The 14,811-nt window shown below is 35.6% G+C and overlaps 1 protein-coding gene and 1 non-coding gene across 2 annotated transcripts; one reads left to right on the top strand and one right to left on the bottom strand.

Moving 5' to 3' along the window:
- Window positions 1-658: 658 nt before the first annotated feature.
- LOC139700058 (DET1- and DDB1-associated protein 1) lies at window positions 659-11,609 on the bottom strand. Its single transcript, XM_071598538.1, has 4 exons — window positions 11,312-11,609; window positions 10,571-10,709; window positions 2,219-2,280; window positions 659-2,112 (listed from the first exon to the last, which is right to left on the bottom strand). Exons 1-4 carry the CDS (start codon window positions 11,312-11,314, stop codon window positions 2,017-2,019), a joined length of 300 nt encoding a protein of 99 aa, XP_071454639.1. The 5' UTR covers window positions 11,315-11,609; the 3' UTR covers window positions 659-2,016.
- A 277-nt stretch (window positions 11,610-11,886) lies between these two features.
- On the top strand, window positions 11,887-11,957 carry TRNAG-GCC (transfer RNA glycine (anticodon GCC)). The gene has a single exon. It is a non-coding gene; the product is annotated as a tRNA-Gly (tRNA).
- Window positions 11,958-14,811: the final 2,854 nt, after the last annotated feature.

Below are 14,811 nucleotides of genomic sequence, written 5' to 3'. Positions count from 1 at the left end.
TGAACCCTTAGTACATGAAATCAATATGAAGTACATGTTATGCACATTTTCCTAATTTATAAAAGTATTAGTTTTAAATATTCTTAATAAATACTGTATCCAGATTACTTTCAAAATGCAAATGGTCTAACACTCAGAAGTTCAACTAATATAATTTATATCACTTGGAACTTTGTTTTTGCCATGATAGCTACCTATGATGACATTACACTGCTATGTTACAGAAAAACAGCTGCTTAATTATAATCATAAAGTATTATGATTATATTTACTCAACAATAATATCCATGCAGGAGAAAGTGGAAGTTTTTAACTTCCAGATAAATGCTACTTCATGTATTTGGCTCTTCCATTTTATAAGATAAATGCTGCCAAATTTTTGAAGCTCACATTCAAATGGGCAGAATGAAATCAAGTAGGAATTTAAAGTGTCACATGAAAATCTCAAAATATTTAGAAATATGGATTTAAACATTAACTAATTCATCAGACAATACTTATATCTTATTTTAATAATTCAGAGCAATACAGATTTGGCCCAACCCCACAATTGAATTACCAAAACATTTGGCTTTCTTAAGTTCTAGCACAAAAAAATACATTCCTGATATGAATATACATACATACCTTTCCAAGTCAGTAATGCAACAAACAGAAATCAGTTAGAATTTGCCTTTATTTGTATACTTGTATATACATATAAACATAAATAGGTGAACGGCCCAACGTTGTAGATAACTTATATTCACAATTAATTTCATCAAAGCTTCATTTAAAATAATTAAAAATACAATTCTTTTTCTGCTTTTCACTACAGTTGATGAATCAAAATGGTTTTTCAATTGATGAAGCAAATACTTGTACATTTAGAAATTCAGAAACACTACACATGAAGAAAAAAACTAAACACAAATATAGGCACATTCAAATACATTCCCAGAACACTCAAGAACACAATATTTGTATGCACCTGAGTCAGTCTTATAGATAGTATACACGGCATAAACTAAAATGAAATGTTGATGTTTCTCAGCAATACAATTTTAGCCACCACTGAATGCAGCTAAAAAAGTATAAAACAAATGTGAAAAATAAATGCAGTCAACGAGTCACCTATAGAAGAGTCAACACCACGCTAGTGATGCAACAGATATGCCAAAAACTGATTTTTTTATTGAACTGGGTAATTTAATAAAAATTATCCATGAAATTTTAATACAATGAATTTTGAACATTTTTGGTTTAACATTTTCGATCAAATGCTTTCCAAATACACTTGTCAATGTGAATCCTACGCAAAGTTTGGGCCTAAAAAAACTTAAAGACTATAAAACCTACATAGACACATTTATAATTGCATTCAAGATGTACATGACCAGAAATTTACATTTATCCAATACCAAACATTGTAAATGTTTTGTGCAAAACACATAAATTACCGCAGAACAGCATATTTTATCTACTACAATAACTTATAATTTAAGTTTTCAGATCTTCAACATTCATTTTGGAAATTTTTATTACTCTGAGAAACAACAAAAGAGCTCAATTTTTTTATCAACAGTTACAATAGGGACAATAATGTAAAATATCTTTCATTGTGCCACAAGTAAATGTATACAAATACTACAGATTTGATTTAAAATGAAAATAAAATCAGGCAACGATTCTTCTCAGGCCATGTTGCAATTCCTTCAACACATGCCACCCATCCTGAGGTCAGCACACCACAAAGAAATTTGATTAGCATCACACTAACTGTAACTCAATGGAGTCTGTTACCTATTTGCACAAGGTGAAATCAGCCAAACGAATAAAAAGAACACTTAAGATAGTGAAAAAATCTTCATCTTGAAAGTAACAAAAATATATGAATGCATAATAGTTCTCCACTTTCAGTATGAACCACTCTTCACACAGCCATGTACACGGAAAACAGTAGAAATTCACCGAGTGTAAAATGAGTAATGCATGTGATGAGGTAAGCAGAAATTATTTGGTACTATAATGACAATGTTAGGGAGAATTTGTAGCATCCAAACGAGGCCTTTTTCTAGAACCAGATTCTTCTGGTGGGTCCAGGTTCATATGATCTCTCTTCTTTTGAGAATTCTGAAGAAAAAATAAATATTTATTACAAGACATTATGATAAGACTTCTAAACATGGAAATTTCAAGTAATGAATAATTTTATCACAATTTTTTTTTAAGCACTTGCCTTTTTATCCCATTGCTGATGTAAATATCTTAGCAATATATTTGTCTTTTCAGTCACGATAACTGTAAAGAATTAAACTTGAAAATTACACACCAGTCCAATGAATGAGTGCATGGTAATTAATTGAAAAACAAGAAGCATGTTTTGTATGCACAAATATTATTGCATAATTACTCAACAATGCATCAGAGTTTATTCAATTAGCATTCATATAGAAATATTGAAAATCCAGAACAAAACACACAATACCAGAGCATAAAATTTAAAGTTATGGAGAAAATATTAAAAATTACAAACAAATTTATTTTCACATCATTGACCATTGGAGCACAAATAAATGTCACACTACCACCATAATGACACAGGAACATAATCACAATTGTACACAAAACTAAAACTTATCGTACGCAGATAGGAGGAGTGGAAAGAGGGGGATTAGGGGACGTAAAGGATGGCAGAGCTAGGTACCATCCAGGGAAACCCTGTCTTGCCCACATGCTCATTCTCTACTCTAATTTCTGGTTCTTTTCGCTGCCATATCCTCTCACCGGTCAGCTTTCTTAATCCAACACTGCCAAGTTGGCAACAGAGAATCCCTCTCCCATTAAGGGATCTGCCCGCACAAACAACACTTTTGACCATTTTCCATGACAGCTTGGGATCTTCATTCCATAATTGGAGTACCATTGAGATTTTTTGGGTATCAGAACTTCCTAGGAAACCTAGGCATCTGGTTTCGTACCCAAATGTGTAAATTTCAAATGCCATCGGGCTTAGAATTAGGTGAAGCCTCTCTTGCATTCTCAGCTCCACCCAATTTAAGTGATTTTTCAGGTGCCAGATCTTCCTGGGAAACAATATCCGACACAGGGAAAGGACCCAATTCCCCTACCCTGATAGGTGAATTTCTGCCCACACAAAGATATCCCTCCAAAAACAACCAAGAAATGTCTATTTCAATTTAGTTTCTTTTCATCTTTAATTTTTTTATCACATATGCAAGTCATAAATGCAATAAAAGTAGTTGTTTCTTTTTAGATATCCAAAAGATATTTGAAGGAGTGAATTGGGTAGAATTAATATATTTGTTGCAGAAAATAGGGGTAGACTGGAGGGAGAGGTGGCATATCCACAAACTGTTCACATCTCAGCCTCCTCGGGTGAGAATTGCAAATGGAGTTGGAATGGGTAATGTTATAAAACAGGGGTGTCTATTACCACCCATGCTTTCCAACTTATATACAAAGGAAATGGTACAAAAGGAATGGAAGCAGCTGGAGATATGAATTTAAGTTAGTGAGGAATTCATAAATTAAATTTGCAATGATCAAGCTTCATTTAACCTGTTAGCCAATACATTAAAACCATTGTGGGTGCATTGGAAAATCATTGTATGAGAAGAGAATAAATTTCAGCATACCAAAGATTATGAGGTTTTAGAGGAGGAAGTCTAAGTTAAAAATTAAAATAGAAGGACAAAAACTAGAGTAGATGGAACAGTTTACACATCTCGCAAGAGTCTTTAACCAAGATAATCACAGCAGTAATAATGTAAGAAGAAATGCATTAGGCAAAGAATCTTCCACAAGGATGAAAGAAGTCATGACATGAACGTTATGTAAGCTTAAGAAAATACTCATGAAAACTTTGCTGTGGAACACGGTTTAGCATGGCTCCGAAACTTGGTTTTTGAAGGAAGACAATAGACGTAGATAGGAGGATTTTGAGATGCGGGTGTGGAGCATGGAAAAGGTAAAATGAACAGATAGGACATCAAGCAAAGAAGTACTGGGCATGGTGGGAGCAGGGGGATGATTGTTGGCAGAAATCCAAAGGCAGGAAATGTGAATACAGAGCATTTTGTTAAGTTATTGAAAGAGGTGAAGACTGTGATAGAGGGACAGGCATTTGGCAAGCATGGTGGGGGGGGGGGGATTGGCATGCTGGAGGAATGAAGGGAGGAATAAAGTATGAAGAATCGAATGACAGTTTATTGTACTGCAGGATGCCAGGTTGTATCTTGTTAGACTATGCGAAGAAATATATGAGTGTACAGTCTGTGTCCATACAAAAACCTACCTTAAAATGGTAGACTAACAAATAATATTAATAACAGAGCCTTATTAGTTGTCTAAATGTTAAGAAAATATAGACTAAGTTGAGTATGTGCTAGCTGTTAAGAAGGTATTTAGCATCTGGAAGGTAAATTTTAAATTAAATTTTTGACTCTTCATAACTGTAATACCCAATTGCAATACCTAAAGCATACCTTGGGGTCTAGAGATAACACTGCTTGCTTGCTTGGGGTCTAGAGATAACACTGCTTCAGCATTTTATATGAACACCATCATGAAATTCACTAGGCAGTCTTTGGGGCTAAAAAACTTTTTTCAATATTTTTATTGTGAATACTTTTTTTAATTTTCTTTTCCAAAGTCTTTATAGTGGTCCTCGGGGAGTACCATTGTAACCACATTAAGTATTGGTCTTCTGTGGCTCCATCAACCCTACAGTAGTCCATGCTTCCTTAGCCTTGATTTTCTTTCAAAGGATAATTTTCATTACACACTCACTCAGTAACATTTTTTGACCCTCATCTCTACACACAAATTTGCAAACTATGATTCGCCCCACCCCACCCATTGCTCACCTCTTCACAGAGTGCACCTTTGCCCTTAATCCACCATCCTGGTCCCTACCCTCCACATTCACATTTGCCATATTATACAAGGTCTGTTCAAAAACAATATGAGACTTTGAATAAATACTTGATTTCACTAGTTACCCTTTAATCATGCTTATCACCTTCAAAATACATCCCTTGGCAGCCAACACTTTTTTTAGCTTTCAAAAGCCAGCTGAAATGCTTCTTTCGAGATAACCTTTAAGTCTGCAGTACAACTTCGTTGGAAGTGTTCAATAGTTTCAAATCAGTATCCTTTTAAAGTGGATTTCAACTAAGGAAATAGGAAAACATCTGCAGGAGAAAGATACGGAGAGTAGGATGGCTGAGAGATCACCTGTGAGCTGTTTTCGCTCTCTAACTATAAAAAACTCTCTAACTATCAATGATGTGTGCACCGGTGCACTGTCTTGATAAAAGCACAAGACTTGATTTCCCACATTTGTGGTTTCTTCCGCAGCATAGTGCGTCTTAATCTTCTTATAACTTCTATATAGTGCTGCCCATCCACTGTTTGTCATTTGGGGCCATATTCATAATGAATAATCCTTTCCCAATCAAAGAAAACAATCTACGTCACCTTCACGTTCGATTCCGACATCCAAGCTTTTTTGGGTGGTGGTGATGGCCTCTTTCACTGTGAAGACTGGGCTTTGGCTCCTACAATTATATAATAGCCAAAAACCCAGGGGTGGTGGTGATGGCCTCTTTCACTGTGAAGACTGGGCTTTGGCTCCTACAATTATATAATAGCCAAAAACCCAGGTTTCGTCACCTGTGACGATTGTTTTAAGATGTTTTGGTTGTCATTTGAACAATCGAGCAGTTCCTGCCTGATGTGGAGATGTTTTTGCCTCTGTTCATATGTTAACACTCGTGGCACAAATGTGGATGTGATGCACTGCACACACAAAATTTCTGACAAAATAGTGAAACACGATCCCACACTAATGTCAACTTCATTGACAATCTCCCTGACAGTAAACCCAGAGTTTGCATGGACTAAATTATTCACAGTGTGGACTTGGCTGCCATTTGTTAACGTCAATGGTCATCCCTCGGTTCTTCATAGGTCAAGGTTTGTCCAGACTGGAAGCGGTTGTACTAACGAAAACAATGGGTATGACTCAAAGCCTCATTAAATGAAGAACACGATGTATTTTTCCACTGTTCTTTATTTTGGTACCACTAGTTTCAACGCTTAGATGTCATCATCAGGTACAAATTAGTCAAGTGGTGGTCCATTTAGGTACCACTCATGTGGGAAAAGGGGTGGGTGATAGAGGGGGGATATAGAGGGGAGTAGGGAGGGGAAAGAGTAGGGGTTGTGATCAGCATTGATGGGAAAGAGGAGAGGGGTGTCAAGCATCAGCAAAGGCGATTGGTGGGGTTCACAGGGGGAGGGGGGCATTTCATATTCTTTCTGCTTTACAGCTCTTCCCAATAGAATTTGAAAAAGGGTCATTTGGTCAAAGATTTCTTGTTTGCATACCTCTCCCCAATCCTGGAAGTATCCTTTCCTTCATGGAAAGACCTAACTGCCCCTCCTCCCCCCCCCCACTGTGAACCCCACCAATTGCCTTTGAGGATGCTTAACACCCCTCTCCTCCTTCCCATCAACACCAATCACAACCCAACCTCTTTCCCCTCCATATCCCCCTCTCCTTCCTCCCCTCTATCACCCACCCCTTCCCTCACATGAATGGTACATAAATGGATCGCCACTTGAATAATTTGTACCTGATGATGACGCCTAAGCGTTGAAACTAGTGGTACCAAAATAAAGAATAGTGGAAAAACACTTTGCATTCTTCATTTAATGAACATGAACTTCCACAAAGTTGAGCCAGAAACAATGGAATACACTCATAGCCTCATTACAAAAAACTGCAGGAGATGGCACTACAGTAACTTTTTGACCAAGTCGTCCACTAATATGCATTACCATGCAACAATCGCAAAGTGTAATCATAGACTCATTGCTGAATGGCTCTTGAATCATTGCATAAGTTTTAGCTGCACTTTTCCCGAGGTTAAAACAAAATCCAAGGCACATGCACTGCTTCTCTAACACCTTCATTCTCACTGACACAAGACTTTGTACAGCAAGCATACATAAGTTCAAACAATAAGTGCTGTTGTGCAGAGGCTAATAGGACCATAAGCAAGGTAGTGTTTTACTTCTCACGGATGCTGCTAGAAGGTGAAACCTCACTGATTGTGATCCGTCAAACAGTTCGCACGTAGAAAGACCAGATTCATCTTTTTTTGCACAGACCTTGTACCTCACTGCTAGAACTTCACTATGTATTGGAAATATAAATATATTAGATTTTTCATTTCTACTAATTAGTAGCTTTGCAGGTAATTTCTCCTGCAATATTTGAAAAAGTATGCTTCTTCAAATTAGAAGTAGTCAGAGGTCCTAGTTGTGTTTCTTTCACCTTCACTTTCATTAGGTGGCTTTTCTTTGATGACGAATACTTTAACAAGTTATCATTTGCACTCTCCTGGTGTACCATGTAAAGATATAGTTGATTGTTTTGAGTTTCCATCCCCATGGGAGAGTGGGCATGAAGAATTCGAGAACTACCCAAGAAATTTTACCATGATTTTGGAGGTAAATGAGATTGTTTTTCATAATTCATATCTATACATGAATTTATTGTTTTGATTCTGTATTGCTCATTTTTTATGCATGCATTACCTTATGTCATTATGAACAGTTTTTAAAACCTTATGCGGCAGATGACCCCACAATGAGTGATGATTCTCTTCGAGACCCAAATTTTGAGATCTCCAATGAAGAAGAAAAACCAAATGAGATTGATTATTTTGCTGCTGAATCCATGAGTTCCAAGTTAGAAACTATGATGGAAAATCCTCCTGAAATACCACGTGAGGCAATTATGGAGCCTTTAATCAATGTTTACGATTGAAACAAGCCTTGGACGGGTGATGTCCAAGCCAGTGCTAGTAAAATGAATGACTCTATTAAGTAACCATATGAGGGAGAACATGGGACACCCTCAGAAATTGATGCAAGTTTAGTTGATGAGACTCCAATAGATTTGGGTTGATATTTTAAATTATGAAATCCTAGAGGTAACTGGGCAAACATACCTTTTTACAATAGAAGTTTTAATTTATACTGATGCCCAACAACAATTGAGATTACACTTGTGGTAACCTACCACAAAAGAAGAAATAAAGACAAGCATTAGGATTTTTGGCTCTAAGGATATTGCTAAAATAACAAAAATTAGGCAATATTGGTGCAACTGACATTTTGGTGTCAGAATCCTTTTCAGAGCCATGAGTTGCAGTAGACTTGAGGTCTTCGTAAGAATGTGGCACTTTAGTAATAATAAACAGTTTCCAGATGGGGATAGAGGATTCTAAATAGATGCTCAAACCAAAAAGTGGCAGCAATACCTGGAGAAATGTTTTTTGTCCATGATAGATGAGTTACTGTAAGGGATCATCTAATAATGAATCAGTATATTCCCAATAGGACCCATAAATATAGCCTAAGAATATTCAGGTGGTGTTTGGATAAAGAATACTCATGGAACATGAAGCCGCACTGTGGGAAATAACAAGCTCTAATGCAAACAATAATCGTCAAAAAACTATTAGAACAAGTACAAGATTCAGAATGAGCAGCAGTAACAGACAATTATTACAAGGGTCTCAACTTGGCAAACGCTCCAAGAAAACCCATCTTGTAGGGATGATGAGATCAAACATATGAGGCAATCCAAATCTTGCCCCTCAGGAAAAGCTGAAATATTTGGAATATTAGTTAAAGAAAATAATAGAGGCATATGAGTAATAAAATGGTAGGGTCAGGATTATGTACTCATATTCTGCATAAAGCACAAGCAGAATATGGTAATTGTTCGAAGTCAAAGAGGATATGAGCAAAATCCCTTGTTTATTATGTGTTACAATAATGGAAATGGAAATCAGAGGGTTCCTTACCCTTCATACTCTCCTAAGGCATGCAAAAGTTGGAGGGGGGACTCAACAACCGATAATGTGGTTGCACATTTCTTTCTACCATCCCTGTCTCCTTCCTCCTTATGAGTCCCCTAATCACTTGCCTAATGCCCAATTACCCAATCCAACTTCTTTCAATTAATTACCATTTCTTTGGTCCATTTTCTGATAAAACTGTAACCCCCACAAGTTCTCCAAATGCCATATAAACCCAAATATTGTACACCAATTAACAATGCCATGGTGTGACAAAACTTAAGTCACATTTGTAAAATTACAATGAGGGTTTCAAAAGAATTGTTTATTTCCTCCATGATAAATAATTTCTAAACAATATATTCTATTGTTTCAGGCTTCACTTCGTGGAAGTAATTAATATCCATTATTAAAATAGAAAGAAAGACTCATACTTTTCCACAGATTTTATTATACGGTACAATGCGTTTCACCGACTTGCGGCATCATCAGGTACCTGATGATGCCACAAGTTGGTGAAACGCGTTGTACCGTATAATAAAATCTGTGGAAAAGTACGAGTCTTTCTTTCTATTTTAATAATGGATAATTTCTAAACAATCAATCCTGAAACTGTTTCATCAGTTATTCACCAATGTTTCAACCAGAGATGTCAAAAATCCTTTGCAGACAACCTTTAAAGAAATACTGTTGAATGTTACTGAAATCTATACCTACAAAGAACCGTAAATTTATATTTGGTGAAATGGTAAACAGAGACATTTTTGTGAAAATCCTGATTTTTTTTATTCTTAGCTAATTCAAGCACCCATCACATGCCAGACTTAGTAGGAATAACATGCTACAGCATTTTCATACTTAGGAGTACCTGGATCTTGAAAAAGTGATAATTAAGGGATTTGGATGTTTAGAACAAAAAGGGTTTGCTAAGAATGAAATACACTTCTATGAAAAAACCGCTGACAGAAGAGATGCCATGTTTCTACTCAACAAGGCTGTAGCACCCATGACAGCAGATGCTCACACACATTATAATACTACTTGTGGCAACTTAGCAGAAATTACCACCCTATATGTCCATATTTAATACCTGAAAGTGCAAATAAATCGAATTCGAAATAACCAACTCATGAATCCAATAACCGATTAGCAGATTACTCAAGGAAATGCAGTGCATGTATTAGGAAAGTTTGGTAAAACAAAAAACCATTTTGCATCAATGCATTTTTTTCAACATATCAATGTCTAAGTTTTATTTTCAATGAAAGTATATATATCTAGACCAATCTTTACACCATATGCATCAAGTTTTCATTGGTCTACAAGAGGAAAACATTTTCAAAAAGAAAAATTACTCACCAATGGTTAACGAAAATATAGTAATTACAAATTTTTCAAAGATGCACCAAGGAATTTAAAAAACTGTGCTCCAAATCAATGCCTTGTATTTCCTACGGGAAAGGATATATACATAAATACATACGAGTGAAGCAAATGCTACACGATCGGACATTTAGCGTAATGTTTTTACATTGTATTCCTTCCCGTTTTTAAGCTGTTTTTCCGGGCCCCTGGGAGTCGCCAAATAAATAATCTCAAATATTTGCAGTGAATCACTTTCATGATTAGTACAACCAATTATTCTTGAAATGGTTAAAACAAGGCTGTTAATGTCAGCCAAATATACTCACTTTGTTCAGATGGGTAATCTTTTGTTGGAAGATAAACTGAGGGTCTTTTCACACACGTTCTACTGCCACTGTCACTATGAAAGCGGGCAAAATTATTTTCATTATAAGACGGCAGACCTTTGAGAAACTCCGCAACAGACTGAAACATATTTAAAGTGTAGGTATTGGTTCACAAAAATAAAGTCGAATAATTATTTTAAATACGATATATAATTAAACAATCAGTGATGGTCACTAAACATGAACACATTTTACTTCTAAAAAGCTACAATGTCACATCTTAAAATCGTTAGTCTCATAAGCGTAAAATATTTCCGAGCTAAAAACAATAATTCATGAAAATAAAATTTGGCAGCAAGGGCTTAGAATTTAGAATAAAAATGTTTTAAATTACTTAAGGCAACAACTCTCCAACGTGAATAGTAACAGGAAAACGTCAACAACATTTGAGTGTGTTATTCAAATAAAAGAAAACTACATCGTCATATCCCATCACTGCCAAAAACAGCAGTACACAAATTCATAGCAAATATCAGTCTAAGTACAAATGAAAAATACAGTCCTCAAAAATTAATACAATTCATCACTGCATACAATAACCCTGATTATGCCAGTTAGCAAAGAGCACCAAGGCTGAATCACTCAATTTTACACACAATACTTAGACAATAAATAGGACACTGAAAGCTTCTGGATGCAAAACCTCAATTTCTTAACGTTTTAATCAGTTTATTTACGTACCATAGTGAAATCAGCTAATCAACTTCATATACAAATTGCGAAAACTAGAGCCGCTAAGCGTATACTTCTAAAACATGGCACCTTTAAGTTCCTAGTGATGGCACAAGAGAATGGCTGTATAACTGAATGATTTCTATATGCAAAATTAAATTGTTTGCTATAATTATTTATGAGGTATATTCATTCACAAGTTTAATTGAAGACATGTAATCAAATATATGCACGAAGTGTGAAATGAAATAACATGAACGCAATAATGGGGTATGTCATATTTTCGTAGAATGGCTTATTAGAAGTTAATTTACATTGCAAAAAAATTATATTAAAATTGAAAAGGGTGAATTGAACAAAATATCTGAATATTGTTGATATTTATCTTTTTTTTAATTAAACCCGTACTCATCCGGAGAATGCAAATCACCAATCATAAGAAATAATTCTACCAGTGTAATAAGAAAACAAAATCATTCCATCAAAAAAGCTTGTGTGTCGTTTATAACCAAATTATTAATTCTTTTCATGAAAATATTTCTATAATATAATCAAATATTTAACTTTGTCACCGTTATTTATAAGCATCGGTGGTTCAGTGGTAGAATGCTCGCCTGCCACGCGGGCGGCCCGGGTTCGATTCCCGGCCGATGCAACTTTTTATATTGAAGAATACCTTAATTATAATTTTTGTCCTAATTTTTTAAGTAGGGGAGAGGTGCAGGGCCCTTTTACACTCGGCTCGACAAAGCACACTTAAAGAAATGTATTTCCCACACCTGGTTTCGTTCTTTGATATAGTGAATGAAAACAATCTATATTTGTTTAAATAAATATCTATAATAAGGGAATGCCTTCTCCAGCCTTACAATACCATGAATCTTGAATTGCGCCCTCATATGGATCGTATTTTTCATGGAAAAAAGTAGCCCAAGGAGAACAGCAGCAAGTATGCCATTTATAACTTTCTTTGCGTTGCTATCGGACAACCATCCGAGTTACTTTGCCATTGAAATCGTCAGCGGTCATTTATGATAAATTATGAATAAATTCGTCATTTTCCAGGGGTCTTGAGTTTCTTGAACGAAAATATACTTTATGATTATTTGATTATTTTAATAGTCATATTGCCAGATAAATCGCGCAAAATAATACAGAGTTATAGCTCTATGTAATCCCCTTGGCTCTCACTTTTACGCAGCAATAGATGTTTATGTTCTAAGATAAACACTATTAAGGATCCAGCTACGTGCTCAGCGGATGGAGTTTATAGAGCGGAGCAATTTATACAGTGAAACCTTTTATTGGAATAATGGCAATAATTCAAGAATGTAATGGATATTTTTTAGCAGAGACGCTAAGTAATATCATTTTGACAAAAGGCAATAGTGGCTTTAATAGATAGAAACATGAAACCAGTGAAGTTTGGCGTGCTCCTTCACACAATAATTATTACACATTTGAATGGATACAGACAATACAGGTGAACGCGGGACCTCAGTTAAAATTTCATTTAGTTGGAATATTTGTTCGTGAAATTTTATGCGAAGTCTCAGGATAGGTCTTGTGTCACACCATGGCAATACAATTATCCTTATGTTGTTTTTACATGAACCATCATCTTTCCTTAAGCCATTAGTTTTCGCTTTCTGAAACCATAGAGGTTATTCCCTTACGATGGTGCCCGATGCTATTTGCTTAAGGGTGCCATCATGGCATCGGCTACATGAAATGGCATCAGAAGTTATTGTATAAAAGGCGCCGATGCCATTTCTGGACGCTTTATGGGTGTCGGGCTGCCGAGCCCGAGGCATCGACAAATTCATTGCTTTGTGGTAGCCATTCTTCTAAATCGTCATGCAAAATACAATGAAACATGGAAATTTGAGAGAATTCAGAGAGTAAATGCGGCTGAATTGTATTCACTCCATACAAACTGTGAAAATATGATTTGTAATAATTTTAAAGAGAAGGCCACTGGATCAATCAAACCATTTCATGGTGTGCGACGAAGATTTTGCCCGTCGTTGTTGAGTTCACCCCGAATATTTTAGACTATGATAGAGGGGAGGACGTTCGGTAAGTGATGAGAGGAACGAAATGAAAGAAGCATGCGTTATTGAAGAGGGGCTTAATGTATAGTCGTAAGTCAGGCTGTTTTGGTGGAAGAGGCAAGTAAATGCATCATCGTACCGTTATCTAGGCTGTGTTCATCAAAAATCCTACCTTTAGCGGTGTATTATCATTTCACCTAACCGATGCCGTTATCGCGTCCTTAAGCAAATATCATCGGGTGCCATCGTTACGGAATAACCCCCATGGCGACGACAATTTTGATCTTGTATTTGGGTTCAACAAGGACTTTCTGTAGCTCTCACTAGTAAAAAGAAAGTAAATTCAGTCTAAATTTTACAAGAAAATGTCATTCAGCTCCTGTCATCTAATAAAATAAATAACCACCAATTGTGAAATGCGAGTTTGAACTAAAGTAGCAGGGGTAGACAAAAAGGCAATTTCTCTTAAAGGTGTGGGTTCCTCAAAATTGATCAATTTTGGATGATAGACATAAAGTTATTTCTGGAAGAAAACCAAAATAAAAATGATAAAAATTTATATTAAGAAACTTTATTTCCTGATTATATTCGTCGACCCTGAGGGAAAATATCGGGATTTTCCTTATGTACAATGGGTATCAACAATGAACACGATAACTCGATCTTGCTGCACTATTTCTACGTTCGCGCTTTAACAAGTGACATACGTTAAATGCTTCTAAAGGACAATTTAAATTTAACGCGAATTGAACCTATGGGAAGAGTTCTTTATTTGTGCAGGTGAAGGTCGTTTTTGATTAAAATTTATACTGTAATTACTTTATAAAATTAATATATATTGATCATAATAATGTTCTGATATTCCGTGGTGTATTTATAATATTATGTTTCATAGATTATTAATGCCTTTAAACTCGGTTGACTTCTTATTGCCACGACATGGCCAATTAATGAAAACACCTTAAACTCGATAAAAACGAAATTTTGGAACAGTTTTAAGAGTACGATAAATTTCTTTTTCCTTCTTTTCAATTCATAGGGAGGAAGGTCCTTTAGTTTCCTGCATCGTAAACAATGGAAGCTGCAAAAGAATATCAGTGTCGCTTGTGTATGAGATATGATAGTTTTCAACTAAACATATTTCGTGAAGATTTGCATCACAAGCAAATATTAACGAAACTTCGAACTTGTTTACCTGTGAAAGTGAATAACAATATATTGTTTAGTATCGGCAGATTTCATGGTGATATTTAAAGCTGCTACAAGTTAGTTATTGTCTGTGTGTATTGCTATTTTTTTAAGGTCGATCGTGAAGATGGATTGCCTACTTCTATTTGTTACAAGTGCCTGTCCCAATTGGAGAATTCATTTGAATTGTGGAATAAGAGTTTTAATTCTGAAGCCATTCTAAGACATAATTTAACTAGAGGAAGAGTTCATCCCAACTTTAAAAAT

The sequence above is a fragment of the Hetaerina americana genome, unplaced genomic scaffold (genome assembly GCF_022747635.1).
Source record: "Hetaerina americana unplaced genomic scaffold, ioHetAmer1.1.p SCAF_1, whole genome shotgun sequence".
In the NCBI taxonomy this organism is placed as follows: domain Eukaryota; kingdom Metazoa; phylum Arthropoda; class Insecta; order Odonata; family Calopterygidae; genus Hetaerina; species Hetaerina americana.
This window is presented reverse-complemented; position numbering and strand designations above follow the sequence as displayed.